The sequence below is a fragment of the Esox lucius genome, chromosome 19 (genome assembly GCF_011004845.1).
Source record: "Esox lucius isolate fEsoLuc1 chromosome 19, fEsoLuc1.pri, whole genome shotgun sequence".
NCBI classification, from domain to species: domain Eukaryota; kingdom Metazoa; phylum Chordata; class Actinopteri; order Esociformes; family Esocidae; genus Esox; species Esox lucius.
The window spans coordinates 29,377,114-29,397,278 of NC_047587.1; the positions used below are offsets into that span (position 1 = coordinate 29,377,114).

Sequence of the window (20,165 nt, forward strand, 5' to 3'; positions counted from 1 at the left end):
TGTGCCCCTTTCATGCTGTTTGCTTAAATGGCTAGGAAAGGAAAAATGTGCATTTCTTTATCTGGAAAGTGAAGATGATTTTCAGCATCACACTTAGTTGTTTGGCTACATGCCTGGAATTGGCTTCTCTATGATCTGGGAAATGCCGAGCAAAGAGTCAGAAGACAAATGGGGCTTAGTGAAATCAGCCTCACGGACAGACTGGCCGACAGACCAGCCAACAGGCCGACAAACAGGCCGACAGACCAGCCGTCAAATAGACAGGCCGACAGACAGGCTGACAGACCAGCCAACAGGCCGACAAACAGACAGCAGAAAGAACAGCCAACAGACCAGCCGACAGACAGACCAGCAGACAGGCCTACTGACAGATACGACGACAGACCAGCCGACAGACAGGGTCCAGAGTAGATAGTGTTTGGTGGGGACATGGCCCTGTGGAGGCACTAACGTGTTGTTTCAGCACAGCAGCGCTTGTCTGGGTAAATAAGGAGGAGACTATGGCACACAGACAGGTGGAGAGGAGGCAGAACATGGGGAGCTGTGCTAGCTAGTAATTAGCATTGAGATCTGGGCCTTCGGGAGCAGTCAAGGGGCTTACACTTCTCGTTCTCCCCCTTCTCTTCCCTCTACCCCCCGTCTCCCTGCTCTGCTCACCCGGCAGTGACAGGTGGAAGGAGCAGCAGGCCAGGTTCTTTCTGAGTAATGAACCACAAACAGGCCTCCTCAGCTTCACGCTACAACACAACCTTTCATTAAGGCCCGACTGGGAAGGCCACAGTAGCAGAGCTGCTGAGAATAAGTAGCTAGCAAACATTGCCTCACTGCAGCCTTATCTTGTGCCGATGCATGTATTTGCTCTCCATTTCACAATGAATTACTCCAGCCAGAAAAGAGAGCTCATTCAATAGAAGCTCATACTTTTTCCCAAGCCTTTATCTTTTTATCTACTCAGTGTTGTTTTTATTAGATGTTATTGAGTAATAGTATTGAGGTATGCAACCTGCCAAAGAAATAAAAGCACAAATACCGCATGTGTAACAGCATAAATACCGCATGTGTAACAGAATAAATACCCCATGTGTAACAGCATAAATACTGAATAGCTCGCGAGGCTTTCAGAAGTTAATTTGGGATATTCCTCTTCTAACATTCAGCAGCATTACGTTTTACATTTCCTGTTTATGCTTTGAAATTCTGAATCAACAAAAACAAAAAATCGATGCCCCATGGGATGAAACCCCTCCCAGTCAGGCTGTGCCTCCCAGTCAAGCTGTACCTCCCAGTCAAGCTGTACCTCCCAGTCAAGCTGTACCTCCCAGTCAGGCTGTGCCTCCCAGTCTAGCTGTACCTCCCAGTCAGGCTGTACCTCCCAGTCAGGCTGTACCTCCCAGTCTAGCTGTACCTCCCAGTCAGGCTGTACCTCCCAGTCAGGCTGTGCCTCCCAGTCAGGCTGTACCTCCCAGTCAGGCTGTGCCTCCCAGTCAGGCTGTGCCTCCCAGTCAGGTTGTGCCTCCCAGTCAAGTCAATCTGTACCTCCCAGTCAGGTTGTGCCTCCCAGTCTTTAGTAAATGTAGAAAACACAGAAGGAAATACAGTACACAGCATCTGCATCAAACCCTCGTTTAGTGAGGAAAAAACGCTTCCATCTTGCTCTGCTTTGATTTGGGCGGTGTACAACAATTGTTAGCAGTTATTCAACACAACCCAGCTGCCGGTTCTGTGCTTACAAATAACGTCAGGGTTACGGTCAAGGGTTGGAGTTGACTGCTTTTTCTATGTTATTGAAATATTAAAACAAACCTAGCCGGTAGCCACTCATAGAAAACAACATGTAGCATAAAGTGAAGGTCATATGTGGGGGAGTCTGGCATGAACTAGAAACAAGCAATGGCATAAAGCAATTTCTATAAGCTTAAATAAGAAACAATATGAGACTTGAATCCTGCCTGGATTTTTTAATCGCTAATTGGATTGACTTTGAATTTAAAATGTGACAGCCTTAAATATGCTTTCATTGTAATGGATGCAAACGTGAATATTTCCACAGTATATCTTAATGTTTTAATAGCATTTAGAACCATAAAAACAAAACTCACTGCAACATACTGCAAATCTTTTTTTTGCGCATTTATTTTCAGAGCCGTGAAATATCTGCAATATTAGTGGAATGATGGTATTTCCCATAATGACTTGGCAGCCACTGTTATGATTGGCTGTGATATTCGCTGCGCTGTTTGCCCTATTGATATCTCCAATTTCCAACGGAAGGTGAGAGGCAGGGGGAAGATAATGCGACTGAAAAGGGCTTTCTTGTTAATAACGTTGACAGAAGGAGACTATTTTATTCATCTCTCTTCCTCTTGAAAGCTCTTTCTGCTGCCCTGAGACATTGTCTTGTTCGGTCCCTGTAACGCATCTCCCTATCCAAATGGAACACTTTGAAGTGCGCCAGTGAAGTGGCCCAGAATGGAAAGAGTGAGTGAGATTTCGCCACCTCTCGCTTGCCTTCCTCTCTTTGTCTGATCTCTTTCAAGTGTAGGCTTTCACCAACCTCCCACCCCTCACAGGGCCGCTGTGAAAGGGTGTATTTGTGTCAAGTTCTTTGTGCCGACACGTTGTTGCTTTATCGAAATGAGCGTGTTTTCCATCAGTCCGCACTGGATGATAAGCCCACCGTGTGTCTCTGCGTGGTCTAATAGCACTGGCCATGGCCGGACCTCAAGTTAGTGGAGATTAGGAATTTTTACTAAATGCTATGTGTGTGCTTATTTAATGAACAAACTCGTTGAGCGTTAGTAAATTAATTTGAAGATGTTTGTAGTCCTTCCTTGTTGGTTGGATGGTCTAAAGCCCACCACCTTTCATGGATTAACATTCCCGTTGTCTGTAACCATCAGGTCTACTTTATGACAGCACACAAATGCCCAACTGTAGAGTCCAGCCATTTCTCTTATTAACCGCAAGCTCAGTGTTATTTCAACCTGATACAGTAGTGTAGAAATATCACCAAGAAACCAGGGAGAACTGGTTTTAGACTGTGCAGTGGGCCTTTAACAAGTAGAAATCAATTTCTCTGTTTGCCCTGAACCTGATACTCCCTTCACATGCCTCCTCGATCTCCTCTTCTCCTCCCATCGTTCACCCACTTCTCTCTACCACCCTCACAGAGGAGGAAATAGTGCCTGTTAGCAATCTTCACACCTCTCCTCCACTGACCTGAGAGACCACAGCCACGATAAAGTCTTTGTGATGAGCTATTGATCCTGCTGTTTTTTTTTTTTTAATTAACCCAGCACATTTCTTTGTGTGGTAAATGTTTTCCTTTAGATGTTTTCCTTTAGATGTTTTCCTGACGATATGCACCGCCTCTTCCGTCTCACTCGGGTGCTCTTCGTTTTGTGCAAATCACATGACGGGGCCTTAAGACCTGTCCAGACAAGTTTCACGTTTGCCCTCAAATCATTGTGAAATGTATTTCTGAGGCAGAGAGGGAGAAGGTGTGTTGGTGTCCTGCAGGTGCACCCGTGACAAACCGTTGTTCTGTCGCCTTAATGTTTGCTTATGTCACGGTGATGTTTCCAGCTGAGAGTGACACAGTGTGAGGGGAAATAAATCTGTGAAGGAAGGTGTTGATTGAAAAGGCCTGAAAAAGAACTGTGGTAACACAGAGGAACACAATGCACCTGACACAGTTGCACAAATCTCCTGACTCGTTTAATGTCTTACTAGACAGGAAATCTAGTTTTTCGACTGAACCGCGCGTCGTTCTGCTTCATGACTGGAGTGGCCAGACAGCGGAGGGAGAGATAAGACATGGGCGACTCAATGTGGCAGCACTGGGAACTCGTCTGATACCATCTGTGAATACTTCCAATTCGACGTGTGAATCATTCTGGCCTCATGAAGCCTCGGCTGTTCTCGGAACACTCTGTACGACTGAGCTGAAGAGCGGAAGCTGGAGGGTGCAGTCACTAGGGAAGGCAGATATATATATATTCACTTGAGGCGGTATTGACCAAAGCCTTAACCATTACAAAGGCCAGAGCTCTATACACATGTAGCGGTGTAATGAGGGAAAGAGTCCAGAGGATGGCCTGAAATAAGAAAAAGCAGGCAGTCTCTGTGAGGTCACTGACTGTGCCTTTGTTCCCCTCTACACACAGGCACAGGGAGACATAGCGAAGGCATTGAGATGTATGCATCTTCTCACCCTGCTGTCAGAGAGAGAGCGGGAGAGAGAGAGGGAGAAAGAGATTTTCTAAAGACCAGCAGCCATGAAAGCATCCTATTCCTCTGGTCCAGGCGAGATCTGAGGATCCATCTCCCTTCCCTTTATTCAAAGCTCATGCCTTTTTATCTCCCATAGCCCAGAGCAGCCGGTGTGTGTTGGGTAAATTCCACCCTGCAGACAGCTCACATTCCAACATCGGCCACTGTGATTGGCTCATGCTGCTCTTTCAAATATCCTGAGAGCCACAAAGAGCTGAGGAAGAAGACGTTCCAGACAAAGTTTGGTTATCAGTCTAATTGGTGCACCTCCCTAGAAACGCTTGTGGTAAGGCGCGGTCGCGCTAATAAGCAGAGAACGGATACCAAATCAGAATGGATGAATTTGGGTCTACGCACATCTTCTCTCTTGTAATTGGCTAGTGTATCTTTCTGCCCTTCAAAAGTTAGACTTATATTAAATACTTGTTCCTGAAAACAGATTACAAAAAATATAGTGAACTTTAAAACTATTGTGGAGTTTTCTTTAGGTATATTACTATAATGGTTTTCTTAAATAGAAATTGACAAAAACACAGTAGCAAGACATTTTGTTTTATAATTTCAGCTTCATGTCCGCTGTCAGTCAGAATGTGACTCATTGTTTAAAGCACTGGACCTCACAGACAGGGATAGAATCAATGTGCCAGGTTGGCGGAGCTCTTTGCCATCTGCTGGTTTGCTGGGCTGGACTAGACACAGGGCATGAGGTGTAGATGTAAATCTCCTTTGCAGATTTAAACACAAAAGAAAAACTAGGCCGTGAGCAGAAGTGTTTGTGGTGAACAAGCGACGGTAATAGCGATACCGTACCTACAGTGGGGAGAACAAGTATTTGATACACTGCCGATGTTGCAAGTTTCCCTACTTAGTGTACCTCATTTTTATCATAGGTACACTTCAACTGTGAGAGACGGAATCTAAATCAAAAATCCCAAAAATCACATTGTATGATTTAAAAAAAAATCATTACCATATTATTGCATGACATAAGTATTTGATCACCTACCAACCAGTAAGAATTCCGGCTCTCACAGACCTGTTCGTTTATATTTAAGAAGCCCTCCTGTTCTCCACTCATTACCTGTATTAACTGAAACTTTTTTAACTTGTATAAAAGACACCTGTCCACGCACTTAATCAAACAGACCTCTCCACAATGGCCAAGACCAGAGAGCTGTGTAAGGACATCAGGGATAAAATTGTAGACCTCCACAAGGCTGGGATGGGCTACAGGACAATAGGTAAGCAGCTTGGTGAGAAGGCAACAACTGTTGGCGCAATTATTAGAAAATGGAAGAAGTTTAAGATGACAGTCAATCTCTCTTGGTCTGGGGCTCCATTCAAGATCTCACCTTGTGGGGCATCAATGATCATGAGGAAGGTGAGGGATCAGCCCAGAACTACACGGCAGGACCTGGTCAATGACCTGAAAAGAGCTGGGACCACAGTCTCAAAGAAAACCATAAGTAACACACCTCCTTCCCCCAGTAAGAGCATTGAAGATGGGTCGTGGCTGGGTCTTCCAGCATGATAATGACTCGAAACACACAGCCAGGGCAACTAAGGAATGGCTTCGTAAAAAGTATCTCAAGGTCCTGGAGTGGCCCAGCCACGACCCATCTCCAGACCTGAACCCAATAGAAAATCTTTGGAGGGAGCTGAAAGTCCATATTGCCTAGCAACAACCCCAAAAACTGAAGGATCTGGAGAAGGTCTGTATGGAGGAGTGGGCCAAAATCCTTGCTGCAGTGTGTGCAAACCTGGTCAAGAACTACAGGAAATGTATGATCTCTGTAATTGCAAACAAAGGATTCTGAACCAAATATTAAGTTTTGCTTTTCTGAATACTTATGTCATGCAATTAAATGCAAATGAATTACTTCAAAATCATACAATGTGATTTTCTGGATTTTGGTTTTAGATTCCGTCTCTCACAGTTGAAGTGTATCTATGATAAAAATTACAGACTTCTACATGCTTTGTAAGTGGGAAAACCTGCAAAATCGTCAGTGTATCAAATACTTGTTCTCCCCACTGTATAATGAAAACAATGAACGTTAACTAATTATTTTCAATTTTCATAATGATTTGGTTTCAGGTAATTATATTCACTTGTTGCATTAAAGCAGTTGTACTTAAAAATAGACAGAAGAGGAACAGAAACAAAAAGACTAATTGTCTGTATACAACTCTGAGACCATCAATGGTGGGAAAAATATGTCTACTACTTGTTTGTCAACCAACATAATATATTTTTGTTGTTAGCATTTTACATAGTTAACTTATTTCTTCACAGTGTTCTATCAAGCGGATTAGTTGGGAGAGAGAAATGTTTCTTTGCCCTCACTCTAACCTGTTCTTCCTGAGTGAGAGAGCATTGTTTCAAGACACACAGTCCAACACTTCAAGTGATTTATGATTTTGTCCATTGCAACATAACCACGACCGTTTTACTTGGGCTTACAATATGGTCAAAGAAATATACAATCACTTAGATAATGGAAAGATACTTTAAAACCTAGTTTATTTTGATTTTGATACCTATTTGATACCTATTGTCTTATTTTTTACCTACATTTGTTTGGGTACAGGTATAAAACGGGTGGAAGAGCCATGGTATCAATGGGAAATTAAGTGCCTTGCCTTTTAAACAGTATACATTTTCACCATAATACTATGCAGTGTCCAGAATATGTGCATGTGTTCTATGTAATTATGTGATTTTAGAGTCTGTCTTAATTGCATAGTGATTCCTCTCCAGTTTTATAACCGATGGATACTGCGTACTTAATAATATGACTCTGGATTACTCTTGCAATCCACTTGACTAGGTGATGTGATAGGGAAAACCAGGTTTTATCCTGTTCTGGCAGGAAACAGGTGACCGACTGAAACACATGGTTGGACATGCTGTATGTCTGTATGTGTGATTGTACCAAGCCATCATGTGTGATTGTACCAAGCCATTTGTTTTGCAGCATTTTGCCATCTTTGGAAGTTGGTATTTTCTGCCGCTCTGGCTTTGAGTGCTAACACAATAATGGGGACATGGTGGGATCCGCTGTCTTTAACTAGCTATATGTCTTTTTATAAAGGTCTTGTTGTAGACATGATGGAATGGAACTTGTAATGTATGTGTGCCTATTGCGACAGATAGAAAAGCGTGTGCGAATACTCACTTTATGCACATTTGGTTGTGTTCGAGATAAATTTTTTCCATTAATATCCCATAATGATAAACCGATAAAACACTTTTAAAAAATGTGTTTCAACTTATTGGAATTACAAAATGTGCAGAGCTCACAGGACCTCAGAACCAGGGGAAGATTCATCTTTCAGCATGCCTGTGACCCAAAGTACACAGCCAAGGCAACACTGGAGCGGCTTTGGGTCAGGTCTGTGAATGTTTTAAAGTCTTCGGGTCAGGTCGGTGAATGTCTTCGAGTCTTCAGGACAGGTCTGTGAATGTCTTCATGTCTTCGGGACAGGTCTGTGAATGTCTTCAAGTCTTTGGGTCAGGTCTGTGAATGTCTTCATGTCTTCGGGACAGGTCTGTGAATGTCTTCAAGTCTTTGGGTCAGGTCTGTGAATGTCTTCGAGTCTTTGGGTCAGGTCTGTGAATGTCTTCAAGTCTTTGGGTCAGGTCTGTGAATGTCTTCGAGTCTTTGGGTCAGGTCTGTGAATGTCTTCAAGTCTTTGGGTCAGGTCTGTGAATGTCTTCGAGTCTTTGGGTCAGGTCTGTGAATGTCTTCAAGTCTTCGGGACAGGTCTATGAATGTCTTCGAGTGGCCCAGCCTAATCCTGGACTTGAACCCCACTAAACATCTGTGGGGAGACCTGAAGATCGCAGTTCACTGATCACAAACTCACCGACACCCCATGTAATCATACAAAGCTTGAGAGGATCTGTAGGGAAGAATGGGAGGCACTGCCTAAATACAGGTGTGCAAAGCTGATAGAGGCATACACAAAAAGACTGAAAGCTGTGATCGCTGCCAAAATAAAAGTAAAGTGTCTCAATATTTTGTATCTCAGATATTTCAAATGTTTTGGCTTCACTTAATTGGCACACATTTAGAAAAATGTGTTTTCACTTTCTTTATCAGGTTGGTGACGTGTTGGTTGATGGCCAAAAAAAGAGTAATCATTTATTAGGTCTATAAGAAAACAAAATGTTCGGGAAGTGAGTGGATTTTCAGGTTGAAGTACCACTGGTGCATTCTCCCAAGTAAATGGACAATCACAGTGCATTTAAAAAGGAATGAAATTAAATTTTCTTGGCAGATATGCCAGAAAAGGTGCAATTGTTAACTCTTGACTGAAATGTAGGAAACACATTGTACATGGCATGTATCGCAATAAATTAGGGGTTCCCCAATTTTGTATTTTTGTTGTGACTGAACATTTTATTTTACCTTAGATTTTTCATTATCTATCAAGTTGTTATACACACTTATTTGTAACTAAAGCAGAAAAAAAAGATCAAATCATCATGTTTGTATGTCAGACAGACAAAACCAAACATTCTCAGTAATATGATTGGTAATTAGAGTGTGCTGGACAATCATCGACCTAGAGAAAGTGGCCAATCAGCAGTCTACTGGCAAACATTTTTTATGCCAGTAGACTGTTTTTTTGCCCACATTATTCCTACACTGAAAAGTAACTAAGTAATTATTCATCATATTTCACAGATATCTGGAAACACTGACATTGCACTTCTAATTAACATAGTGCCTGGACTTTGTTTTACTTACCCAGTAGGGGAATTAACACCTCATATAGTATTTAAAGAGTAGGAAATGTGGAAAACCTGGAAAGGATGAGTTGTTGACATGATTTTATTGTGAATTGTTTACTATCTGCTGAGGAAAACAGACACAAACTAAATTTAACACCACTGGGTGTTAATGTAAATCATAGAGTTAATTTATCTCCTGAATTAACACTAGAATGGTTATACGTGCTGTGGTCCGGCACAGTGTTGAGCACTGCAGACCACATACAACTGGCGACCTGCGTTCAGATCTGGTCCCATCACGTCGTCTCTGTTGTTTGGTTACTGGCTGGTGACGTTCTCCATTTCCAGGGCTGGTCCCATGTGACGAATAAATGCATTGCAAATGGAGAACAACAACGGTCATAATCACCTCATTCCACCCCGCCATGCCGACAGACAGGCAGACATACAGGCATCCTCCCATGGAGGGAGGGGAGTTGTTTGGTCCAGTGTCTTCCAGCATGCCTCTCCTGTCACTGTGCTGACATCACTTTCTCTGCGTTCACCAGTAAACCAATTACAGGCAGGAGGAAGGGGACGGCGCTGGGATCCAAAGGGCACGTCAGCTCTAATACGCTGATAGCTTTGAAATGAAAAACCTTGACCTGTCTCAACGGTTTAGTGTCTTCTTTGATTGCTCTGTCTGGCCATTACTGTTTCTGATACATCGCACAACACCAGAGCTGTCAGAGGGCACACACACACACACACAAACAAACCCCACGCACTCACGCGCTAAAGCCAATGCTTAACGTGATATTTTGCTCTTTGAAAGCAATTTAGAGTGTTATCACGTTGTTTTTGGTATGGTTGATGGTTTGGTGTGCCTAACTGCGCATAATGACGGACCTTTATCATTCCCTGAAGTTTTAACGTGTTTGAATGCGAACTCGCCAGTGACAGAAACCGCCGGAAAATCTATTGGGTTTCATCCATTTCCCAGGATGGCTTGCTCGTGTAGACGCGAGGACTTTCCCGTGGCAGACAGACAGTAGGTATTGCTAATAGGCACGTGTGCGTGTGTGTGTGTGTGCGCGCACAGTGTGTGAAATGACACGCGGCCTGTTATCACTTAGTCTCTTTCCTATGTGTGACAGCGTGCTCAGACTGGCGTGCCCCCTCCACTCCCTGTTTCATGTGCCCTGCTGTCTGTCATCCATGACGGGCTCCATGCGCCATGCGAACTGTCCCCTCAGCCCCCTCCCACACCGTGGGCCCGCTGAGGCCAGGCGCAGGATCCATATTGGTTTGGCCTGGCCCCTGCCACGGGAGAGAGGACTTGACAAGGGCTAGCGGGAGGGAGGGAGTGAGGAGGATGAGAGGGAGGGAGTGAGGAGGATGAGAGGGAGGGGAGAAAACATGATAAAGAAGATGGATAGGGATGATTTTAAGGAGGGCTGTGCCACTCGTGGACACCTGATTGAGCGATGGCCTTCGTTTAGGTATTCTAACCCCCTCCCCTTGTTCCGCCCCACGGCCTTTCGCCCAGCCCAAGCGCCGGTAATAAAGTTACGTTAATGATGGCCTACGCGGGCCCATGAAACATCATCAGTGTCCCCCGCCACCATCCCCCAGCCTGGGCTTTTAATAACAGATGGTTTCCATGGCCCACCTCCCCTGCTACCCCCCCGCCGGCCCCACGTGTAGCGCTGGAGAGGCAGGTCATTAGCATGCCGGGGGCGTCGCCCGCCTCCCCTGCAGCGCGCAATCAGGGAAATGTTTTCCGCCGCGTGTGACGGGTGCGTGTGGTCATCGCTCCTCTCTTTGATTTACACCCTCCCACCCCACCACCGATCACGGGATTGCGCCATGTGCGGTTTCCTGGGGGAACCGGACGAGGGGAACGACGGATGAGGTCTCTTGGACCCCGTGCGGCGCTGCAACATTACGTATGCCCAACGGGAGTTGGTGCTGCACAGAGACCCTGTCCTCCTACAGAGATACACACAGCCTGGCTGGTGAAGGAGGAGAAACACACAGCCTGGCTGGTGAAGGAGGAGAAACACACAGCCTGGCTGGTGAAGGAGGAGAAACACACAGCCTGGCTGGTGAAGGAGGAGAAACACACAGCCTGGCTGGTGAAGGAGGAGAAACACACAGCCTGGCTGGTGAAGGAGGAGAAACACACAGCCTGGCTGGTGAAGGAGGAGAAACACAAAGCCTGGCTGGTGAAGGAGGAGAAACATAAAGCCTGGCTGGTGAAGGAGGAGAAACATAAAGCCTGGCTGGTGAAGGAGGAGAAACTGAATGTGAAGAAGGTAGTCCTTACACAACCACTACTCATAGAGCCCATTCCGTTATTGGCAGACGTACGGTTTACTTTAGTTTGTCTTTAGAATGGTTTGTTTGGCTTAAGCTGTGGTATGTGTGTATGTGTGTATGTATGTGTGTATGTGTGTATGTATGCAGGCTCTGTGTGTGTTCGAAGGCCAGCCGGGGTCACTCTGAGGACAGGCAGAACCGGGCTGCCAAGGGCAAATAGCGTAATGAGTGGAATCCCCCAGAGCAGGATGTCATAAAACATGCAACTGGCTCAATCCCGGTGCGATTACAGTTTTATGACTCGCCGATCACATGTTCGCGGGCGCCTGATGTGTACAAGTTAGTAAACGTCTGAGAAACATCCACCGGTTTGAATACGGGGCCTGGATCATTCCCACATTTTTCTGGTTCTTTGTTAGCATGCTTTGTTAGCATTCTGTTGGGCTGAATGAAGTGGAGGGATGGAGAATGGGAACGTCGTCTTCCCCTATTCGCTGCTTGTCTAGGTTATTCCAGATGACGTCCAAAAGGCTTACGGATACCATTTACGTCTGAACCGTGCATGTCTCTGAACGCGATTTGATTTGCTAGTGTGTCTTTTGGCTTGTCAGGCTCTCAGGTTTTATTAGAATCCTAACAGGAGACACAGGAGTGTGCGCTCGTAACTTCACATGAATAATGCATTATTGCCAACGGTAAATATACTCACAAATTCCATTTTATTATATTGCTTTTTTTGTTGCTGTTGTGAGCGCAGTAGTTTGTGCTTGTGTAGTTGCTCAGGCCTTAACCTCCTTCTGAATCCTGCTTGGTCTCAGCCCACTGTCTCCACTCCTAATGGTCCACACTAACGCCTCCATTTTCTATGCATAGATCTCACTCAGTACTCTCCTATTTGAAAAACTTTTCTCTCCCATTCTAGTTTTTTTTTTTCTGTTCCTATGCATCTCATGGCACAATGGAGAATGGCGCACTAGTGTAGATTATATGTTAACCTCGGGTTGTGAGGCAGTGCATCTTTCTTGAAACGTGTACCTGTGCTACAATTCTGTGAGGTCCCACGCACATTGCATGCCACAGACCTTCTGCTGTGATGTTAAACAGCCCACAGGCCATAGCTCTTTGAGAACAGCAAATACATTATTATACATTCTTCAAAATGTACAGACAATAGATAACATACTCAAAAAATAACTTGTTGTTATTTACACTCCCTTGATTTCCAGTTGACATTCAGTTAAATGTGAATACATTTTCAGCATGAATAAGTCAAACTTTGGCAAAATGTAAATCTTGCACAGTAAGAATCGCGCGCGCGCGCACACACACACACACACACACACACACAGACAAACACAGACACTAACACAAACAAATAAACCTTGGAGATCAGTAGACTGGCGCAGGGTGAGTCGTACAATAGGAGGTGATTGATGTATTCCTGTGGATAGTGACCCTCTGTCCAGTGCTTTCGGCCCTTCATCCGTCCCCTCAGGCTGGACTGCTGCTGCACTGTCCTTTCATTCCCCTCGCCTCTCTCAAAGCGCTTTTATGCACTTATAAACTAAATACACAGCGGCTGTTGTGACTGGGCCATAAATATCCCACAGCCTACTTTGCTTAGGGCCATAAAAATGACTGTGTTTATGCCCGGGGTATTTTGTCACAGTTTGTCACAACTATGAGGTCGGGGACATGGAACAGAGGACGTTCTCCAGTTAACTCAGAGGACGTACCGTCGATGACCATCGATATAATCCCAATTCACTAGGTGCAGGTGTTCGCATGTGGAAAAGCTGTTGCTGTATCTCGCGTCGTCCCGTTCCAGGTCAGGCTGCATGCTCCACGGCTTGTGCCAAGGCCTCACGCTGGGGCAAACGTGTCGGCCGGGTTAAGCAGTACGTTCCGGAAACTTCCTGCGGAGGGTTAAACTTGCCCTTCGCCATCATCGCACTCCCTCTCTTTTTTGGGTCACACGTTCGCCCTGATTAACAGCGCGACATCCACGGCAACACGCTCGCCAAATCACCCCCCGTTAATGGATTTATGAGGAAGTAGAGAGACTCAGTGGAGTGCTCAGGTCCAATACCCAGCCCCAGAGCCACGGCGCACCATGGCCACCTAATTAGCTGTGAGATCGGGCCTTTAAACTGGGTTTGCTGCGAGCCACCCGAACCGCATCGCTGGGTTTCTCTTTGACTTCACCTTCACAACTCCTCTCCACTTTCACCTCGCTCATTCCTCCAGATCCTCTGCCTGGTTTTCATGCGCGGTTTGAGTCGCGACCATGTTAAGATGTACAGTACGCTGCTCTTTTACAGTATGAGCTGTATATGGATTGTGGATGTGCTTGATTTGTTTACGGTTTGTAATTAACTGGGGCTAGGGGAAAAGAAAATGCTGAAAAAAAAGACTAATTTGCATGTATCTTATGTGCAGTTAAGCTTAGCACCATCCCTGATTGACAGCTACTGTCAGAAAAAGCGACACGGACATAGATCTCGTTGTACTATATACAAATCTGCATTTAGAAGTCAAAGTAAAAATACACAGCCGGAAGCGATCAGCATTAATTTAGAACTAATTGCAAAAATAGAAACCGATTAAATGTCGCGGCTCATTTCCAGTGTTTGTTGTGCGAGCGTGTTGTGGCGGCGCGGGAACTCTCTGTGCCTGCCGGGGACATGTGTGTTCTGGGGAAATGTCCCTGAGTTGACAGTCCCAGCAGCCCATCGTTTATTTGCCACTTCCTGCCCCTGGCCCTGAGGCCCTCCGCCCCCTCCCCGCCCTCCTCTTCCTTCCCCTCCTTCAGTCCATCTCTTGCCAGCAAATACTTGGCTCTCTGCCCTCCATCTCCAGTATCTTATTAAATTGGCTTTGTTCTTCAGTTGAATAAGAAGAAAGAGTTTAAAAATGATGTTTCCTTTTTGGCAACAAATAGAATTGGCCTTGAAGCGGGGGGGGGGGGGGGGGGGGGGGGGGGTGTTATAGAAGAAAGTATTCCTTTTTTAAATCCATTTTTTAAAGTGCTTTATGTAATGTTCCGGCTTGACGAAGGCCTGAAAGTACATTGTGGACAGCTGAAATACCTTCCTTTCAATTGAAACTGCAGAACATTGGGATATGTGAAGTTCGGATCACTGGGAAGAAGCTGTTCACAGTGACGTAACGCATCTGCGTTGAGTTGATCCAACCCTTTCCATGAAGTGATTTTCGTAAAAGCCCATGAAGCTTCGCTGACAGTATTATTGCCCTTTTATTAGTACTTCCTTGTGTAATGTCCTATCAACATTAGGTATTCAGTACTGTCCCCTTCCTATGCTAACTGCACACTTGAACATCGCTAGCATTACTGCGAATGGATTTGCACTTAACCCTCTTTAGTCTTATTACATGCCAGCCCAGTGTAGACATTTTATATTCTGTTCAATCCACTGCATCTGCGAAGGGGACAGGAGAGAGGGACGACTAAGACCAGGAGAGATGGGGCAATGTATTGCCTTAGTATGAATTCATCATGATGGGTCACAATTCATCCCCCGTTCAGCCACTTAAAGAAATTGACTCGAGCGCTTTTATTGACGTTGGCTGCTAAAAGAAAGCAAAATAAAGGGACTGACTAATGTATGTCATTTTTAATTGTCTGTGTACAATCTTGTTCCTTTTTTTAAATAGAACAAAGTGATCCAACAGGCTGTCACTTATATAAAAGTAATATTGAACAAGTTTGATGTAACAGTCTGAAGAAGGTGCATAGGAAGTAGTGGATAGTGGCATTGCTGCTATATTTAGCTAACTTTAGGTTTGGCTGTGTTGAAAATGAGTTGCGTGCGACATTCGTTATAGAGTAAAGGGGAAAAAGAACAGTGGTAAAACTTGCCTGACAACAAAAATGATGTCACCTGAGACTCACCTGAGCCATTAATGTGACGTGGAGATGAGGAGTGTTGTACTTAACAGGGTCCTCAGTGGGTGGATCACCTCTAAGTAATCAGAGGATCACAACCAATAACACCTTTTTTAAATGTTGCCTCACCGACATCCGTTCTGGCTCTGGCCCAAATCATCAGTTACTGGGACCAGCCAGACGGATCAAACAGAATGTTGGGTCATTTCTGCGACCAGGTGGTCCAGGAGACCTGCCAGACCAAGGGGTTTGGGTAGGCAGGCAAGGTAAATAATCCTCTTAGCATTTACGTTGATTCCTTTGGTACTCCTAGCCTGAGTTATGGTGTATCACCCCAGACTCGGGGGGTCAAAAGGAATGGGAAGGAATGGGAAAAGCATCTTAAATGACCTAATTAGCAGAAGTGGTCATTTGGCAGTCAGAAGGACATAGACCATAGCCTTTAGTCCTAAAGGCCAAAAGTAATTAATTTTTTTTTGAACACTCTCTGGAAGATCATTCAATATGAATTTACCATTAATAATCTTGAAAATGAATTATGCGTTGACCATTTAATGAAATTGACTAATCTAATATACAGTGTGTGCATGTTCTTCCTTCCAACCATTCCATCATCACAACTCACCACTGTCCCCTGAATTGACCGGGTTGCCAGTGCCGCAGAACGTGGCCCATTAGAACCTAAAGTACTGTAGGTGTCGATAATGGGCTAATCGAAACACCCATCGCCCTTCTGATCACAGCGATTACGGTTCCTGCCGTCGGTGTGCCGGCTCCCGATTGGCCCGGCGTCCTGTCCATCACGCAGGACCTTGTCCTGTCCCAGTTGGACTTTATTATGTTCATACATCACATGGACTCCAGAGACAGGCTCGCCACACTGATAGCATTGATTTCTGCTCCGCTGTTGGTTTGGCCTGATTGACAGAGCCTTTGTTAGGCAGAGTTATGTGGACTTGTTATCCTGTCAGGACCCCGCTGGTGTTAGTCAGTCATGCAGATAATTAGAACGCCATAGAACCCAACAGTGGCTCAGAAAGACACGCCCGCTAAGGCGCTGGGGCACCTACAGCCTTTGCGTATTGCAGTGTATCTACAGCAATGCAGCCCCACTACCAGTGTCAAGTCAGTGTTGAACAGTCCTAACACAACGCTGCTGCCTTCATTTAATGAGCTATTATCGCTAAATAACGAATGTGAGCGCGTGCGCGAGAGGGCGGTTGAAGCGTGAGCATTTATGTGTTCTGCTAGTGCGCCGATTCCTGCCGCGGTTTTCCGTTCGACTGCGTAACGGCACGGCAAGTTGACAAAGCAATTGAAAGGGTTCAGCTCGGGCTTCCATTTGAGATTGTCTTTTTGAATTGCTCTGTTTCCTTCCTTCCGCTTCCCGAGTCACTACTTGAAGCGCGGGGCAGACAGGAGCCAATCCAGTAGCGGTTCAGCTGAGTGTTACCACAGGCTTGTGCGTGGCGGACGCCATGGGAGGCTCCCACCGTAATCACATTTGTTTGAGCTGCACAGAGGGGCTTTGCTTCGGTCGACAACTCGGAGAGGGAGAGAGAGATCCACCCCTCTCCACGGGGCACCGCTGAGCTGATTCACAGTGTTCTAGCATGACATCCCTCTCTTAGCGCCTCAGATCCTGAGCACTGTTTGATTCATTTCACTATCCATCTATTAATGACGCTGCTGTCGCTTTTGCCGATTACCGAGCCTCTCTGGGCATTGTCAAGAAAGGGCCCGCTGTGGAAGATATTTAGTTATCCGAGATTGATTGTACCCAGTCTGTTGATTGTGTATTGCTGATTAGATCAGTCGCAAGTTATGATGGAAGTTGCTGTGAAAATTGACTGCAATAAATAGTCCCTGTGTCCTTGTCTTAAATTGAAAACAAACTATGATGGATGTTTCATTGAGACAGGAGATGGAAAACATCTACAGTGTATGTTGATAACCAAAATTATTACTGCCATTATTCTCATTTTCCTGCAGAAGTTTGCGCAGCTGTATAATAGAGTTAGTTTGTTGTTATTTTCACTCTCTGCTCTGACATTTATGGCCGCTGAGAGAGGAGCGGAATGGCGATACCTCTCGGAAACACTGAAAGGTCTTTAAATCATATTCATACTGATTTCAATGTTTTTTTCCTTAGCATTTGTGGAGAGGGTATGTCTCTTGTTGCAGTATTTCCCTACGGCTGAAAGCCATTCTCACGGCATAATGCATTTGTAAGGGTAAATCTCAAATTCACTGTTTACCGTTACCGGATGCTGAGAGCTGTCCTATTTGGCTCATCCAAAACACTCACTGTTGATTGGGTGTGCGGAGATTGGCTGTAGTTCATCGGGCGTGGTGGAGTGAAACGCTCTCTCCCCGCTGAGGCCACGTCAGAGGCACTGCAGATGTGCCAATGTGTCAATACGGATGTGACCTTTGTGTGAAAGGTGCTTTAAGTAGGCAGCGTGTCTGTCAGTTGACCTTTGACCCTTCTTCCCATGTCTGAACACTTGACCTTTTTTACAGAGGGGTCGGTGAATCCCATCTGTCTTCCTCGATCGCTTGTCAAACCGGTACGTTGGCTAGCACTTAGCGCTTTTGTGCTGTAGCCATTTAATAAGGCTTGCGTTTGCCTCCAACTGACACAGTACATTGCCTAATAGGGACAGACTGTTGACTTATCTGACATTCCCAAAACAAAGCTTTGAAATGTATACCGCCGTTTATTGCCTGTTTCCGTTTTCTCACGGCTCTGTCAGATGAGGAGCAAAGAGCATTTCGAACGAGCATGGGAGTTGTGGCGTCGTGAGATGAATGGAACATTGAGTAATGTGAGGGCTGGGGTTGGAATTTGATGGATAATAGAGGCCCTGGGCCATTGTAGCAAAGACTGTTGGGTTCATACTTAGGCTAAGCCATTTAATGCTTGTTTAGATTGCTTTAAGCATTCTGAGGGCAGCCGAAATGAGGCGTACTGAGATAATTTGTATACTGACAAATGTGTCTATCTGCCTATTGCTTTCAGACATATTAATACATTATAAATGGGAAAGCTCATTTATTTATCTTCCTGTTCTGCATTCAGTTTAGATTAAACTGCCGCAACGATGTTTGGGCAATGGCGCTCTTTTGGTACGTTGGCAGACCTCAATGTGTCTGTGGGTTTTCCCTCGCCGCACCTTTGTCCCTGTCTCCCTCCCCCATCATCCTTTTGGACGTTCCTGTGCACCGGACCGTAACCACGTTGTCTTCTTTGTAGGACCGGTGGCAGTGATCAGTGGCGAGGAGGACTCGGCCAGCCCCCTGCACCACGTCAACCATGGCATCATCACCCCGTGTACCCTGGACGCCGGCCCGGACGCCGTGGTCATCGGCATGACCCGTATCCCGGTCATTGAGAACCCGCAGTACTTCAGGCACGGGCACAACTGCAACAAGCCGGCCACTTGTGAGTACACGGTGTTGACCGCCGTCCTTCAGTGTGTCCCGACTGACACAGGCCGTGCTTCGGACGGAGCGGTGTCGTGTAGACGGGATCGTTTTTTCATTCCATTTTTCACTTCCATTTATTCGTATGTTTAGGCCGGGTTGAAATCACACCTAAATCGTTTACTCCTTGTTGCATGCCTTGATCTTTCCTAATCTGGGAATGTTTTAGTCTTTGGAATTGGAAGGTATATCCCGCTTTGCAGCGGTGTTTAATGTCTCTCCGTGGAGCGTTCTGCCCTCTGTATGACCTCAGTCATAATTATGATTCAGAATAAGATTTACAGCCTTTACGCAGATACTGTATGTTTATGTCTTATTTCCTACCTCAGCGCACACACTCTTTTGGCTGTGTATGCCTTTCTACCGATTCTCTTCTGTAGGAATATTTCCTGAAAGTGAGTGAGCTGTGTCAAATCGGCTTAAAACGTATATCTGCCTATAAAGGTGCCTTCTGATGAATCATCATCTCATGAGTTCCAGGAACCTGGATCTAATAGCGGACTACATCGTCAGCCAGATCCGCTCATTGTTCTCCATTTTTAGTGTATCCAAACAGCTCTTATCCCCATTTATCTCAAAATACTTGTATTTGTTTTCTCTAAAATGTTGCTTCCATTGAATTCCTTTGACGTTGGAGCCCCAGTGATGTACTCTGGATTTTGATATCCCTTGAAGAATTCACAGCGGCTGATTACATTACTTACATTACATAACCACATTGTGCCACACATTGACTTTTCCTGCTCTCAGATCTATGTTTTCAGTTCACTTGTTTCCTAATGAGTTTATATTTATTTATTGACTTTATCTTTCAGAGTGTTTTGATTCCGTATTGATAATAGACTAGGCTATAACCCTTGCTTTAGCTTGTGAAAAAACACTTCCATGTGGAGAGTGTGTTGAATTACTGTAGATTTTACTCTAATAAAAAAATATAAAAAAACTTTCGTTTTGAAAAATCTGGGTTTCCTAGGAATGTGTAGCTGAGGCCTTCATTTGTCTCCAGGTGCTTTCAGTGTTATGTTATGCATGGCCCATTTAGCATTAGTCAGCCATGTAATAGTAAAGCATTTCATACATCCCACTATTACCGCCTATTCCACCGCTGTTAGTGCGGAATTACTCAGCAGCAGGCTATGTTCATAATGACTTAGCATGTAAACATTTTATCACACCTGGAGTTTGGTCAATATTAAATGTGGCCGAAGCCCGGATATCCGTGAGACATTAATTGTTCGCACGTCTGCGCACCTTGATGAAAAGAGAGAAATAAAAGAGGCCCACGGAGGCAAACCAAGCCAATATCCGCTGTTCCATCTGATATACAATCCAGAAGTGCCTGGAGGTTATAGAAAAGCACATCATAAATGGCTTGTAAAGCAGCAGGATTTGTCATGTCAGACAGGGGACAAGCAGCGGTGATGTGAATTCGTACGCTCGGGAGAAAGATGAGGAGCT

At 45.1% G+C, this 20,165-nt stretch overlaps 1 protein-coding gene across 4 annotated transcripts in view; it reads left to right on the plus strand.

The window, feature by feature from the left end:
• ntrk3a (neurotrophic tyrosine kinase, receptor, type 3a) overlaps nucleotides 1-20,165 on the plus strand; it is a 189,580-nt gene that overhangs the window by 141,584 nt on the left and 27,831 nt on the right. For all 4 annotated transcript variants that reach the window (XM_010884004.5, XM_010884005.5, XM_010884006.5 and 1 more), the window contains exon 12: nucleotides 18,478-18,666. In XM_010884004.5, coding sequence (XP_010882306.1) covers nucleotides 18,478-18,666 — 189 coding nt within the window. The remainder of the gene's footprint in view (nucleotides 1-18,477; nucleotides 18,667-20,165) is intronic.